At 39.2% G+C, this 15,609-nt stretch overlaps 1 protein-coding gene across 1 annotated transcript; it reads right to left on the bottom strand.

Annotated features, from left to right (window-relative positions):
- Positions 1 to 10,569: 10,569 nt before the first annotated feature.
- On the bottom strand, positions 10,570 to 14,135 carry LOC147429595 (GDSL esterase/lipase At3g53100-like). Its single transcript, XM_086495854.1, has 5 exons — positions 13,556 to 14,135; positions 12,926 to 13,053; positions 12,535 to 12,768; positions 11,703 to 11,967; positions 10,570 to 11,072 (listed from the first exon to the last, which is right to left on the bottom strand). The coding sequence occupies exons 1-5, from the start codon at positions 14,013 to 14,015 to the stop codon at positions 10,873 to 10,875; spliced, it is 1,287 nt and encodes a 428-aa protein (XP_086351980.1). The 5' UTR covers positions 14,016 to 14,135; the 3' UTR covers positions 10,570 to 10,872.
- Between the last annotated feature and the right edge of the window lie 1,474 nt (positions 14,136 to 15,609).

The following is a 15,609-nucleotide window of genomic DNA, read 5'->3' as shown; positions in this document are numbered from 1 at the left end:
ACATTGATGGCCTATTTGTACCACAAGGGTTCTAGGAGATTCATTATATAGAAGGAGACATTTTCTTCTTGCTCTTCCTTCAAGGTTTCTTTCCATCTTCCTTATCAATGAGGAGGAGAATTAGGACTTGGTGATCTCTTCCCCTTAGTAGAAGAGGTAGATCTTTTCTATTGGCATTGCCCTAGATTAACATCCTTCTCATCTGTAACCTCAAGACTACCCCCCATCATCCACAAGAGATCTCTCCCTATTTGTCGAAGGACTTTTCATTTTCTTTAGAAGAATTCTCCTGTTGATCAAAATAGTGTACCTTGTTCTTAGGGATTCTTTCCTCTTGATCAATAAGAATCAAACTGTTGCTTTAGAGCTATGCTTGCACCACCATTGACAAAGCAAGACTAGTCATGGCTTTTTGCAAGCTACGGAAAAGAAACTCAACAATCCAAACTCCATCAAGAGTTGTGGCATCATTAACCAAATCATTTTTTTTGAAATAAGTTACCCTCTCTTCTCTTGAGTTGTTATCATACATGGTGATGATGCCTTGTGGGTCTAGAACTATTGTGAATGCACTTTAAGATCAAAATCATACGTGCTTTATCTTTTCTAGATCATTCTCTATTAAGGGAGACAGAAAAACCAAAATATATCTAGTATCAATGTCAGAGTACTTGGAATAATGTAGTGAAATCATGATTACTTAAAAAGGTTAATATATGTCTGTACAAAAATTGCATAAACTTGCATAACAACTCATATACAAATCACAATGCACACATGTACTAACAGAGAGAGAGAGAGAGAGAGAGAGAGAGAGAGAGAGAGAGAGAGAGAGGAAATGGATTGCTCCATAATTCACCAGCATAATGTATTGGAAAGAACCTTGTTGGTGAATTATGGATTGCTCCATAATTCACCAACATAATGTATTGGAAAGAACCTTGTTTGAGATCTTGTAGTAGAATCATGTTGCTCATATTGAATAGTTTTTGCTCAAATACATAGTTTTGTATAATATTTTGTAGTAGATCTCCAATGGCTATGGAAGCTTGAGAAGAGAAGAAAGTAGAGGAGAATGTAAAGAAACAAAGAAGGAAGCACATATGCATGAAACCAAGGAGCACACATGGATATTGAGATGAATACGCTTCTCCTTCTTCACCACATAAGTCGGAAATGGAGCATAAATAGAGACTATGTGCAACGGTCCATATGAAACCACTAATGAGTGATTTGGCAAGATGATGGGTAATCGCTCTCGATAGGTAAACCATGTTGATGAAGTCTAGTTGTAGTATCACTGACACTCCTTGTGCCATGATAAATATGGGCGAGAAGTTATCTAGGCATACCATGCGTTGACCTTAGTATCTCAACACCCTCCCCCTCAATCTCAACACCATCTCTCATACTCTAGGCATAACTCAAAATCATCTCAACTTCTCTCCTCCTGTTGGAGTTAGGGTTGTAGGAATGCACACACAACTTGGTGATGGAGAAGAAGCTCAAGGAACACGATTGAGAATATATTACTAAGTGCATTCACACACATCACTACCATATACATGGAAACAAATTCCCCATAGGAGTGATGCGATGGAACATAGAGTATAGGAAGAGTGATGCCCTACGGACATGATTAGTCCGCAAAGGGAATCAAGCCCACAACTTTGTGAAAAGCTTCAAACTTCTCAAGAGGCAATGCCTTTGTGAATAGATATCCAAGGTTCTCCATAAGCCAAGATGATCTCTCTAGCTGAGAGTCTCTCCCAAATATGGTGATAATGCACCCCAATGTGCTTTATGCAAGCATGAATAGTTTGCTTGCAACTGCCAATGCGCTTTGATTGTTAGTGTAGATGAGAGTGCCAACCCAACTCCCAAATCATCCATAGGGAATTTGAGCCACACATACTCAACCGTAGCTGTGAAAGCTGCCTTGTACCCAGTCTCTTAGAACTAGAGGTGGACACAATAGGTTGCTTCTTGCTCAAACAAGGTATATGTGAATTGTAGAGCATTAAACAAAAACCACTAGTGTGTCATAGAAACCAACAAAATTAGAGTTTAAAAAAAGTATGTAAATCTAGCAGCAGCAATGATCCCCCCTTGGGATTAAACAACCCAAGATGTATATTTCCACTCAAGTTGAGAAAGATCCTCTTAACTTCTTGCCAATGTTTAGACCCTGGGCTATGCATAAATCTTCTCACTTGCAAGACTGCAAACTGAATACCTAGCATTGTAGTGTATGCATAAATGAGGAAGCCAACAATTGTCTAGTGGAGGGTGACATTTGAAGGATCTCCCACATCAAGTAACCTTTACTTCAAACCTCTCTCCATAGAAGTGGCAATTGGCTTGCAATCATCAAGTCCAAATTTGCTATTTTTCACATACTTTGACTCGCATGATGTAATATCCTCATCACATTTCTTAAATTGAATGCCCAATTAATGATGCAAAAGCCCCAAATCTGATGTTGGAAATGTCGCATTCAGATCAACCTTCAATTGTGCAATATGTATTGTATTTGGACTAGTGAGCAGTAAATCATCCACATACACAACAAAAACAAGATATACATCAACCGCTTTTTTACCATACAAAGTGTTCTCAATTGGACTATTTTGAAAGCCACGTGTAGTTAAATGGTTGTCCATTTGCTCATACCAAGTACAAAATGATTGCTTTAAACCATATGTTGCTTGCATTTGCACACTTTCTTTTCCCATCCTTTCTTGACAAAACCATGAGGCTGCATTACATACACATTATCATATAAGTCACCATTCAAGAAAGTGGTTTACTTTCAAATCAATGTATGTTTCATCCAAAAAAAGATGCCAATGCACAAATGAAATGCACAACAGCTATACAACAAGTGGCAACAAAAGTTTCTTCACAATCAGTGCCTTTTTGTTGAGCATAACAGCAAGCCTTGCCTTGTATCAATCATTACTACCATCCAACTTGTATTTAAGCTTATAAATCCACTTTGTACCGATGGCATTTAACTAGGAGGCTAGTAAAATAAAAATGAATTATTGTTCTTCACAAGTACATCGTATTCATCTTTCATAGCAAACATCCAATTCTCTAAATTTTTTGCTTCATCAAATATAAGAGATTCAATCTCATCACACATAGTTGACATAGCCAAATCATAACAATTTGATGCACAAGAAGCATGGTGAGAACCCAAACAAGTACAACTAGACAAAGGTGCATTCAATTTACTGTCACACAAAGTATGCACTAAGCCATTTTGGCATACCCCTTGCATCCTCATTTTTAGCCCTACCCTTATCAAGTGTATAACTTACATCTGCATAAAAAATAGGATCATCTGTGACATCACTTGAAACCTACATTGACCAAATATTTGCCTCATTTGGACTTAAATTTGTATTTCCACCATTGGAAAGTGGAAACAAGTATAAAAAATGTCATGTGTAACACTTGTCTCTTTAGTACATGACAATAAGGGTTGAGGCTGCATCTTTCACAAAAATAACATCTTGAGAAGTCAAGATACGCTTTGACTACAGATGATATAACATAACCCTTGCTTTCAACATTGTAACCAAGAAAGATACATTTGATAGCCTTATCATCCATTTTCTGCATTGTTTTTGCGACACTAGATCATACACCAAACAGTAAAAACATGCAAGCGACCAACAAATGGCTTCTTATCATGCCATGTTTCATATGGAGTCATAGACTGCAAAGCCTTGGTGGGACATGTGTTAAGTATATAGGCAGCACACGACAACCTCTAGTCAAAAAACATGCCACAAAGCTTGACTTTTGACCATAGAGCTATCTCCATAAGTGACATGTTGAGGTGATAGTATAAGTCGTTGTACGTTGGTGTCTTATCCCATGACTAGCGAGAAATGCATCAAATTTATATACGCCCCCCCCCTTGATCCAAACGTAGGGTTCCCAAAATACAGTCAAATACATTGTAGTTAACAACATTATTTGTTTGAAGCACATAAACTCTCTCTCTCTCTCTCTCTCTCTCTCTCTCTCTCTCTCTCTCTCCCTCTCTCTCTCTCTCTCTCTCTCTCTCTACGCTTTCGCATCGTCGACTTTGACAATTGGGGCCATAAAACTTTGTATGTGTAATGGCATCGAGTTTATGTTGCAGAATGTCAGACATGTACTCAAATTGGCAAAGAGTTTGGGGGCAATTAGAGGATTTGGGTTACACTACTCTTTTTGCACATGGTTCTTAGCTAATAAAGGAAGGAAACCTAATCATGCTTAAAGGCCAGAAGTCTGGCTCATTGTATCCACTCTATGTCTGTTTAGTGAACGAAAATTTTATTTGTGTAGGTAAGTAGCCGTCTTCTGGGACATATGAGTCAAAGAGTTATGAAGCTACTATAGTGTTCTGGTTATATCCTCGTGTTAGATTACTTCGATTTTTCTTTATGTGAGCATTGCATTTATGGAAAATAGACTAGTTTGACCTCATCGCCTTTAGACAAAGAGTTATGAAGCCCTCTAGATCTTGTTTATAATGACTTATGTGGACCTCTGCATGTTAAGTGTGTAAGGGGGCACTATACTTCCTAACATTCATCAATGACTCTACTAGTAAGGTGTGGGTTTATCTCTTGAAGCATAAGAGCGAAGTCTTTAGTGTCTCTTGTAGGTTATTAGCCATGGTAGAAAACCAATAAGGTAGAAATCTTAAAGCTTTGCGAACTGACAATAGAGGTAAGTACAATAGTGTCTTTTTTAGGTTCTTTGCCATGGTAGAAAACCAATAAGGTAGAAAGCTTAAAGCTTTGCGAATTGACAATAGAGGCGAGTACGTTTCCTCTGAGTTCAAGGACTTCTGCATTAAACAAAGTAGTAGAAGACAATTCACCACGCCTTACACACCTACTCGGAACAGTGTGGCAAAAAGGATGAATAGGACTATCTAGGAACATGTCACTTCTATGTTGTCTAATGTCTAAGACCACTTTACCTAAACAGTTTTGGGGGGAAGGTGTTATTATAGTTGTTTACTTGATAAACCCGTCACCTAGTATACCACTGAAGTATAGAAATTTTGCAAGAGATGTGGATGGGCAAACAACCTAATTATAATAGGTTACATATATTTGCATGTAAAGCATTCTCACATGTGCCAAAGAGCTTGGACAGAAGCTGGATCCAAATCACACCAGTGCATCTTCATGGGTTATAGTGTGGATGGAGAGATGGAATATCATCTCTAGCACCTAGAATCTAAGAAGGTTAGGGTCAAGCCACTTGATGCACTAGCAAGAGATGTGTACAGCATGTCCCTAAACGTCCCAAAAGTGCCAGGGGGAGGGATGTCTACCGCATGCCCCCTATACTCAAGGTGGGACAGGGTTCTTATGATTGGTACCAAAGTAAGTAATTGACAAAGGTTTGAGGTGATGAGTTTAAGATGCATAGACAGCCAATGAAAGAGATTCAATATTGCAAAGTAAGGTTTGAGGATGTTACCTCACCACCAGTTACGTAAAATGTTGGATGTGCTAGTGATGCACCTTCTACTAGTACACAAACAAATGTTTCTCCAAAAAGAGTAGAATCCAGAAGTCGGACACTCAAAAGATCTACTCATGTACCAGCACGTGAGCGTTTTCAGCCAAGATTGGACTATTTGCTAGTCATTGGTTGCGGCGAGCCCACTTTCTATAAAAAAGCTATTCAGATGGATGATAGCGTGTAGTGGAAGCAAGCTATGCAATCTGAATATAGCTCGATTTTAGCCAAGGAGACTTGGGAATTAACAGAGTTACCAACGGGTAAACAAGCATTATCATTTACTCCAAGTCATAAGAAGCATCTTCATGTAAATGCTATACCAATAGGTACTAACAATGATCTATTTTCTATGATAGATGAACATGCCATGGATCCAGACTTCAAAGATATGATGTCAACTATTGCACTAGGAAAGAAAGAGAAACCATACAATATGCAAGATGGTTATCTTCTCTATCGCGCAATAGATTATGCGTTACACATAGCCTGCGTAAAAAAGTTATGTATGAATCTCATGTTCCCCCTTATGCAGGACATAGATGGATTTAAGCTACTCTCAAGGGAGTAGAAATATACTTCTATTGGCCAAAAATGAAGATAGAAATACCGGACTATGTTGCCAAATGCCTTGTATGTCGAAAGACAAATTATGATAAAGGGAAGCGAGTTGGCTTGCTTTAGCCATTATCGATAACCGATTTCCCATGGGAGAGCATATCCATGGATTTCATCTTTAAATTGCCAAGATTCATTCATGGGAATACAAGAATATAGACAATAATAGACCAATTTAGCAAGCAATTCATACCATTAAAAAAAACTACTAAAGCACACCATATCCCTCTTTATCTCACAGATCTTTATGTATCATGTCTTACCAACATCTATGGTATCATGACTAGCAATTTTTGGAAGGGTCTCTTTCAGAATTTGGATACTAAGCTGAATTTCTCCTTGGCTTGTCACCACAAAAAGATGGCCAAAGTGAGATAGCAAATTAAACTTTTATTGATTTGCCTAAAGCCTATGTTATGAAGTAGATCAAAGAGATCAATGGAAAAAGTATTTACCTTAGTAGAGTATGTGTACAATGACACTATCCATATTTATATAGGAAAGGTACCCTTTGAAGTAATTGAAGGAAGACCCAAGCTCCTATTTGATGTTGATCAGTATAGTGGAGACCTTAAAGAATCTAATTGAAAGATTAAGGAAACTATATCCATCACACAACAAAAGCAAAAGGCTACTACAAGTAAGCATAAAACTGCATTGACCTTCAAACCAAATGATTGGGTATTTCTTAAGTTTTCCAAAGCACGCATAAGCCATACAACGGGCAAGGGAACACAAGGATACCCATCGGGTCCCCAAAAATATTATGCTAAGTTAGCAAAAAGATATATAACCCATTTCAAATTCTTAAGTCTCTTTATGAACCAAATTACAAGTGAAGGGTACCTAACACTTGCTCATTCATAATGTCTGTCATGTGAGCCTTTTTAAACCTTATAAGGGCAAGCCACCCAAAGAATCGGTAATCAAAGAATCGCCCGAGTTTGAAGGCCAAGAAGAGATCTTGCAACTAGAGAGAATTCTACGACATAAAGACAAGGTTTCAAGAAGTGATAAGACTATTCGATGATGTATTGTCAAATTTCAAAACTATCCTTTTGAAGATGCATGATAGATGCAAGAAATCCAGCTAATTAATAATGTAAACCTTGTAAATACTTACAATGACTCTTGTCAAAGGTAAAAACCTTGTATGAACATGTATGTTTTATAAAGAATTTTGTCTTACTTTGAAATATTCATAAGTTTTTAAGTGTATGCATACCATGAATCATGCTTGTGGTGGCAGCTTAATAGACCTTGCCAATCTACTATGAAAGATGATTATGGCTAAGTGAAGGCATGCTTGCGATAGCTAAGTCTTCCAAGCACCAAGTAAAATTTATCACCATTGTGGAAGAATGTCGATGGGTAAAAAAGGATCCTCTACCCAAAGCAATAGAACGAGCTATGACTTTATTTAATTTCTAACCTTCTAAAAATATTTTTCATTTTAATTTGGCCATTTAAGTTCGAGAATAAAAGAGAACAAGTGAAATTGATTTAAGTGCTTATGGACCACCTTGGTCAAAGGCTTGAGACCAAAAGGAGACAAGTCCATAAAAAAGAAAGAATAAATATTGTTTAGTTATCTCAATCGTAGGTACATGTTAAAGAAGGATGAATTTATCTTGAGCAAACTCGATCAAAGGTATAGGACAAAAAGGATTACCTAAAGCAATTATAGGAGTCTAAAAATAAAAAGTATTTGTGCTAAGTTTAAGTAATTAAAATAACGCTTTAAGAGTCCAAGTATAAACTTAGGGAAGCCTAGGATAAATTTTTAACCTGCCACAAATAGTCTAAGTTTAGTAAGTTTTGAGACCAACTTCACGCCACCTTCAAAGCATTGTTCTAAGATTTTGCATAGGATGTGAATCTTTAAAGCCCAAGGGTGAGTTTTAGTTTTACCAAATTCCATCCTAATTTAGCATATCCTAATTTAGCATATCCTAAATTAGCATGTAGATTCTAACCCGAGTCAGCTTCATAAAGCCTTCAAAGATTGTTCAAAGGTTTTACAGCATAGCTAGTTAAATTAAAGGATAAGTTCATGATTTTTAATAAGTGAAAGGAAAAAGCTAAAGTTTAGGGTTAGATAATTCCTTCCTTATTTAAGCTAAAGTTTAGGATTAGATCGCTCCTTCCTTATCTAAAAATTCAACTCTAGTCCTTCTCTTATAAGCTTGGCCATGCCACATGTCCAAAGTAGCTCATACTTGCTTCAAGTGAAGTTAGCAAGTGTGCGTGACTGTGTATGGTATGTACACTTGCCAAGACAAGTCCAAGAGAAAGGGAGGGGAAGTTTTTCAAGTTTAGCGAAAATGGAAAAGTGTGTGAGCATGCATGAGTTGCACTTTGGAGTGTTTACTTCTCATTAGAGAAGTTGTAGGCATTCCAATTGAAGACTATTAGCAAGTTTGCATGAGACCAAAAGGAGGGGCTCACTGAATTTTGCCCTCTCTTCCTCTCTCTCTCTCTCTCTCTCTCTCTCTCTCTTATGGGAGCTCTAGAGACGAACTCTATGCTCAAGAGCTTAACTATAGATGTAAATTCAAGCAAACTCTCTCTCTCTCTCTCTCTCTCTCTCTCATATGGAAGTTCTAGAGACGAAAAGATTTTCTTCTTCATCATCTTCTACCCCTCTATTATGGTAAGCTATGCTAAGAGCTTGCTCATGGAGTGAACATATACAAAGTAATATTTCTCTTGCTTGAAAAATACTTTTTTCACCCTCATCTACATCTTATCCTGCAGATCTTTCTCCCCGTTGGTGTGTTTGAGGCTTGAGAAAGAGGGTTACACCGTGGAATCTTGAAGTATATCACCTTCTTGGTTGGAGGAAATCTTTGCAAGAGCTGAAGGTCTGTTGTAATGAAAGCTCTCTTTGAGAGAGAATAATAATACAAAGACATTTTGGAGGGGAGACTTGCTCCAAGTACTCATAAAATTGTCAATCTTAATTGTGATACTCTCTTTGAACTATGTGCATGGTTTTAATATTCTAATGTGTAAATGTGCAATGAAACCGATTCAACAAAACCTTTAGTCTCCTCTAAATAATTCTCTTAAGGGAAAGCTCTCTTCTTTCATAAGTTAAATTTCGTTGAATCTAAGGTAAGTATTAGATTTTCTGACATGACACTAGGAGGTGAAGGTGGGTTGTCAAAAGGTGAAAACATGAGCTAATGGGGGCACCCTATCTAAATGTGTTAAGAGTAGGTGGCTGGTTCAAATAGGTTCTCTCCTAGCCCTTCTTCTCTACTTTCTTCTCTTGTCAAGCTTTCATAGCCACAAAGCTCTATTGTATGTATCTAAGCAAGAACTATGTAAACGAGCTCAACTTTATCTTCTCAAACAAGGTTCTCGACCGTGATTATGCTATCGGACTCTAGAGAGAAATATCTCCTTCACATGGAAAGAGCACTGCTAAGTAACAAGTGCACAATATTATGTAGAGAGGACTCAATTTACAATCTTTTAAAGGGGGGGGGGGGGGGGGGGGGGGGGGGGGGGGGTGGCTCCAAAAATGGCTTCTTATTTTTTCTTAAAATGTTTATCCCCTTCATACGAAGAAACAAAGGGAATGCTTGTTTGTTTGGCCAATCTCAATCTTGAGAGTTGGAACAAGTAAATGGTGCGAGTTATAAAGTGAGAGCGATATGGTCACGCCTATAGGGACGTCGGGCTTTTTCCCATCTGAGCGTCGCAGTACCAGCGTCGCTACATTGAAGGACCTCTTGTAGTTAAAGGTCTTGGCGTTTGATATGTCAAGGGAAAACACATTCCAATATGACATTTGCAACTAACTTTTCTCTTACTACACTATGTTAACCTTAAGTGCACAACGCAAACTTGTTATGATTGCTCACAACTCCTTGTGGTAGCAACAATGTTAGGAAAAAAACAAGTCTCCTATATTTTGACCGGCTGAAATCATAAAATCCCGACTTTGAGCTTGCCTTGAAGAAAACTGGGAAATTTACACAAGTTTTAGTCTTATATATATTGACCAATTGACATCATAAACTCCCAGTTAGACTTTGAGCTTGCCTCGAAGAAAACCAGGAAATTTACACAAGTTTTAGTGTAAATACCAACAAAAGCTTCAAATTTTGACCTAAAGACCAGGAGAATTTAAAGTTTGACCTTTTTGTCTTTGGTTAGGGAAAATGTATTTTTCTAACCCTGGGTAGCAAAAAAAATTTGTAGTACAATGACATCATTTTGCCATATGGAGGCAGTTCAATGTGGATTATTGCATGTTGCATTCCCTATAGGCAATAAGACAATATTTCATCGCCCAACATTATTTTCATCGAATAGATGACAGCATAAGAGAAGCTAGCCTGATTAAAACTTCATTCCTGCTTCTTGGTTTGCTTATATGTATGCTCTCAGCCCAAAAAATTTAGTCCAATGCCAATTAATATGTTTTGTATTCTGATGTATATGCAAAATTCCAACAATTTTATTGTGGATGATTTGTGCCTGGCCATATAGGGAATAAAGAAAATTAAGCATATTGCACTCACATGGAAACTTCTCACTGACATTTCATACATTGTATGTTTCGCAGTTTTTCCTCAACAAATAAATATTTCAACCAAGTGGTTGGAAGCGGCACCGGGATGTCATCGGTAATTTTCATCAAGAAAACCATAATCAGAGCTTTTCATCATGCTTTTGGAGGTGTCTTTTTTGCTTCAAAACTTAAAGAATCTTGGCGTCCACTACAATTTGGATGAACTTGTCTGCCAGTACCTTGTATACTACCTCAGTGGGATGATAACTATCCCAAAACATGAACTTGGAGGGGTCCTTGCATGACAATGGGCCTTCAAGCCGGTTGCAAAAGATGGCCGTCTCTAGTCTTCCTGTGGAACAACACCCTCTTTTCACGACCTCGATCCCTGTAGATGCAATATTTGGTTAAGCCCTCGGAAAGTATCTTACAAGCATACAAACCAAACAAATCAGGCATTTAATGTGTACACAAGCCCGATACTACTTTGTGCATTATCTTCTTTGTGGGTTTTCTCTCATCTTGAGGAGCGACCAGTAATACAAGTATTAACCCAAGCAAAAAAAAAACATTTTGCTCTCTGTAACTCTATTTATATCTCTCACTAATATAAGCATTACCCCAAAAAAAATTCTATATCGATATCTTTACCTACAGCTGTATCTCCAAATAGATAAATTTACGACATCCATAGTGCAAGGAAACTCTAAAGAGAAGAAAACAGGTAAAGAGAGATAAGAATGCAGATGTAAATTGACACACACATTGCATGCATGCTCGACCACCTCTTCAGATAGACATACAAACTCTTTAGACTTTCCACTTTCATGAGGCATTTCCTTTCCTACACTCTCCCTTCACTCTGTGCATTTGAGATGTTTTGAATGGCTTCTTGTTTTTTCTAAAGTGGTGGAGACCTAGTATAAGCATTACCCCCAAAATGTGTGTGTATGTGTGTGTGTGAGATAAAACTTTGACAAGCATTACCCATTCCAGGTAAGAGAAAATGAGAGATTACCATATGGAGCAGGGTTAGTGTATATGTCCAACAAGGGCGTATAGCAATCGACAATAACAACCCCGTAGTCCGTGTACTTCTCTCTCAAGCTTTTCACCACTGTGTCAAGTCCTTGGTTGAAAGAAGCAGCCGCCTCATTTGCAACAGGCAAGCAATCCTTGAAGTCCAACTTCCTTGCACCAAGCACAGTCCTTTGAAATGGCAGACACCCAAGAGGAGGTACATTGACGATCGCAAGCTTCCGCACTCCCGAGAGATAAAGCTCCTAATTTTGCAAACAAGGCATACATACAATTGGCAGAAATCCTGGTCATTCTGAAGACTCTCAAATGGACTAGTAATTTCTTGTGGCATGGCACACAGCCTTACACATTGGCACAAAATAAACATGTTTTATCATTTTCAACAAGACACCCTTAGACACATAGAAGCAGGTATCCATAGACATACATCAATAGAGGATCACACGCACGCACACACACAAATTGTGTGAATAATGGGAGCCGAAGCAGGTATCCATAGACATCATCAATAGAGGATCACACGTACGCGCACACATACAAATTGTGTGAATAATGGGAGCCGAAGTATCATATACATATGCACTTACAGCTGCATGCACACATGGGTATGGTGACCTTACACATACGTCAGACATGCACACCCACACATACAAACATACACCCACGGGCATGCATGCATGTATAACCTTAGGTATGCATATACATACAATGCGCACACATAACCTTAGGTATGTGTAAACCGACATAAATGTACATACTTAGATTTGACACATACATCAAGTTTTCAAGAGCTTAAAAATGAAGAAAACCTCGATAAATTTGGCAGCTGATTGAACAAGAAAAGTGGTGTAATCTTTGATGTTTAGCTTCGCTTTGAGGCGCAAGTTGTAAAAATAGTTGTTGGCGTAGTCATTGCTGCCGGTGCTGAGAATATACAAGGCCTCAGAGAGTATATTAGATGCTTTGCTAGAGCCCACTATTTCTGCTAGCTGTGCTTTGTAACTCTTGAAAAATTCTAGTTGCTTTGTGAGAGAGATTACATTCTGCAAAATTAGCAAGCCGAAAATTATGAGCTCCACAGAAGAGTAGACAACCACAATGTGTGACGCAGTTGCGTTGCGACAGCTGTTGCATAGGCACAAAACCTCGAACACTCAATTCTGCCAGTAAACTCTCAATTGAGTCAATTTAAACACTTACCCAGAATTTGGCTGTGTTGTCATTATAGCCAGATGCAGAAGACGCAAAGTTGATTCCTTGCACTACGTTGTGTCCGGTTGCTTGAGGATCGAAGTAAGCGAGCGGAAAGGGAAGCTCGAGAAAAGTCGCTGCACACGAACTTCCAAGAATAAATTATGAGAAACCCCTCATAAATTGCTCGTCTATGGGCAGATGCAGTTGCAGAGCTGTGCAATAACATGGATCATACATTTTCTTACATGCAACAATGTACTAATTTATGCCAGAAGTGCCTTCTCTCACATGCAAAAATGTACTGATTCATGCCAGAAATGCATTTTCTCACAGGTAAAAATGTACTACATCTTGATGGAAATTGAACGTATGTATGCATATATGATCACATGTAAATACGATTCGCAGAAGAAACAATTAACAAAATTAAAAGGAGAAATGGAAAACAAGTCTTTGCATCCATGAATTAATGAGACAGAATATGCAGGAAATCATGTAATTGTGCGTGCCCGCTCGAATGCATTTTGGGGCAGGAGGAGATGAAAAAGTGTGCATAGATGAGTGACATTAACATATTACAAATATGTGTACATAGCTAGCCTTGTGCATGTCGATATCTTAGCAGTGAGTGCTTACCGACAGCATCAACAGCAAGCTGGCCGTTGCAGAAGCGACCGGTGGGATGGTTACCACCGAGGAAGTTCTCGCCGTATGGTAAAAAATTGGACTTGACAATGCTGGTTAAGTTGTTGTTCATACCAACGTCAACAGTGGAGTCGCCGAAGATGATGAGGGCAGGGACATAGAAGCCTTTGGAACCAGGAGGGCTAGCAGTACTAGACAGATCAAGGAGCTGCAGCATCAGGAAGAGGATGGACGTAAGCTGTAAAACCCACCTGCCATTGCAAGCTACCTCTGCAATATGCCGCGCACCCATGATGCCCTGTCCCTCTGTGTGTGTGTGTGTGTGTGTGAGAGAGAGAGAGAGAGAGAGAGAGAGAGAGACCTGTTGAGGCTGGTGGTGTTGTTTTTGCCGCTGCGGCGTAGGCGCCGCAGGTGGGCTTTTCAAGTAGAGCAGGTGATAATGGCAGCTCATTGCATTTACTTGAGGGTACTGCAGGGACTTCCGAAGAGGTGAAAACGATCAAACATCAGCAACTACAGCTTGCTGGAGTCGTTCAGAATCATCAATACCGCCCCCCCTCTCTCTCACTCACACACGCACACACATACACACACTCCTAATGTCTCTCTCTCGAGTCCCAACTGGAGTCATGACTCTCACACACATAGTAGCCAACTACGCACCCACACATGCATCCTTCCCACTAGGTGGTTCCACATGGGAGAGGGTAACTCGTAATCTGAAAATTGAGGCTACCCTTCCTCAAAATTATAATTAAGCTACCCCTCATCCTCTTTGGTCTCACTTACAGAGTTCCTCAAATTTCAATTAAAAATGTGAAAGGGTTGTTTTATTACGCTGCCATATTGCATGATCACAAAGAAAAGGAGGAGACAAGCTCAGACAGCAACGTCTCCCGCAAGAGAGATGATGCGGGTGGCCTTTTGAGGAGAAGAAACCATTTTTTTTGTTTTTAAAAATAGGTATGCGTTATTATCTATCTATCTATACTATTATAAAAGGGGGAGGAATTTCGCCCCCCTGACACGTGGCGAGAGCTCCTTCATCTAGTCAACTTCGACAGTAGTGTGGCTTGCAGCCTAGCGCTCAGCACAGTCAACGAGAGAGAAAAAGATTGCACGCGAAGAAAGAGAGAGAGGGGACCGAAGGCAATACTAGTCTAGATAGAAATTGCAGCAAAGCAAAATTACTTAAGCCTTTAAGGCCAACTACAGCCATTGAGGTAACCCCCCACCTTAAACAACTAGTTACTGATCTGACTTGCGCATGAACGTGAGGTAGACGAGGGTAAATTCTTCATATTACAAGTTTACCCCGTGCGTGTGGAGCGTACCTTACTTACACTTTTTCCTCATAACTATGTGTATGCAATGGTCACACAAGCCATCGATCAAAGCATAGTTGTACTATGGGGGCATCTTGCAACTAAAAATTAGCATTGTTGCACAAACTTTTAGAACTCAGCTTTTAATGATGTCAGATGTCTACTACAAGTTTCAATTGTGCTTTTGGTGTGGCTTGCTCGTTGTGTCCAACATCGTCTTTGTACCTTGGGTCCCACTACGTGTCGACTATGTTGCATGTTACCATGGCAGGCTAGGACGAACAACATAATTGCATGGTCATCAATAATGGGAGGCTTAAATAAGCATTACCATAACTATGCTCGCATGAGCATTACCTTAGTTAACTATCCCAAGCTTCAATCCCAAGGCCTCAAACACCTTCCAAGGTGGAGAGAGCTAGTAGGAAATGAGGGTAGGGAAGAGGAAGAAGAAACATTTCATAGGAGAAAGGATTAGTTCCTCACTTATCATCACTCTTCTTGCTAGCATGCATAATAGCATAGTAACGAAGATCGAGAAGATGGAAAGCTTAAGTATCGAAGCATGGTTCTTGGTTGGATTTGCATTCCATAGCCAAGAGTGTTGGTGTAGGCTCTCAACCTCTCTACTTGCTTGGAGAAGGAGATGGAGCTCTTGCACTTCACACAATAGAGAGTGTGTGAGTGTGTGTGGGAGAGTATACCCCTCAAGCAACCCCC

The sequence above is a fragment of the Adiantum capillus-veneris genome, chromosome 22 (genome assembly GCF_014529385.1).
Source record: "Adiantum capillus-veneris isolate H3 chromosome 22, ASM1452938v2, whole genome shotgun sequence".
In the NCBI taxonomy this organism is placed as follows: domain Eukaryota; kingdom Viridiplantae; phylum Streptophyta; class Polypodiopsida; order Polypodiales; family Pteridaceae; genus Adiantum; species Adiantum capillus-veneris.
Note: the sequence above shows the minus strand (reverse complement) of the source record. Positions and strands in the feature narration are given on the sequence as shown.

Coding starts and splice junctions, on each gene's coding strand:
- LOC147429595 (XM_086495854.1), bottom strand. CDS start 14,015: ATGAGCTGCCATTATCACCTGCTCTACTTGAAAAGCCCACCTGCGGCG. Junction 13,054..13,555: donor GCTTGCTGTTGATGCTGTCG/GTAAGCACTCAC, acceptor GTTCGTGTGCAG/CGACTTTTCTCGAGCTTCCC. Junction 12,769..12,925: donor ACAACACAGCCAAATTCTGG/GTAAGTGTTTAA, acceptor CTAATTTTGCAG/AATGTAATCTCTCTCACAAA.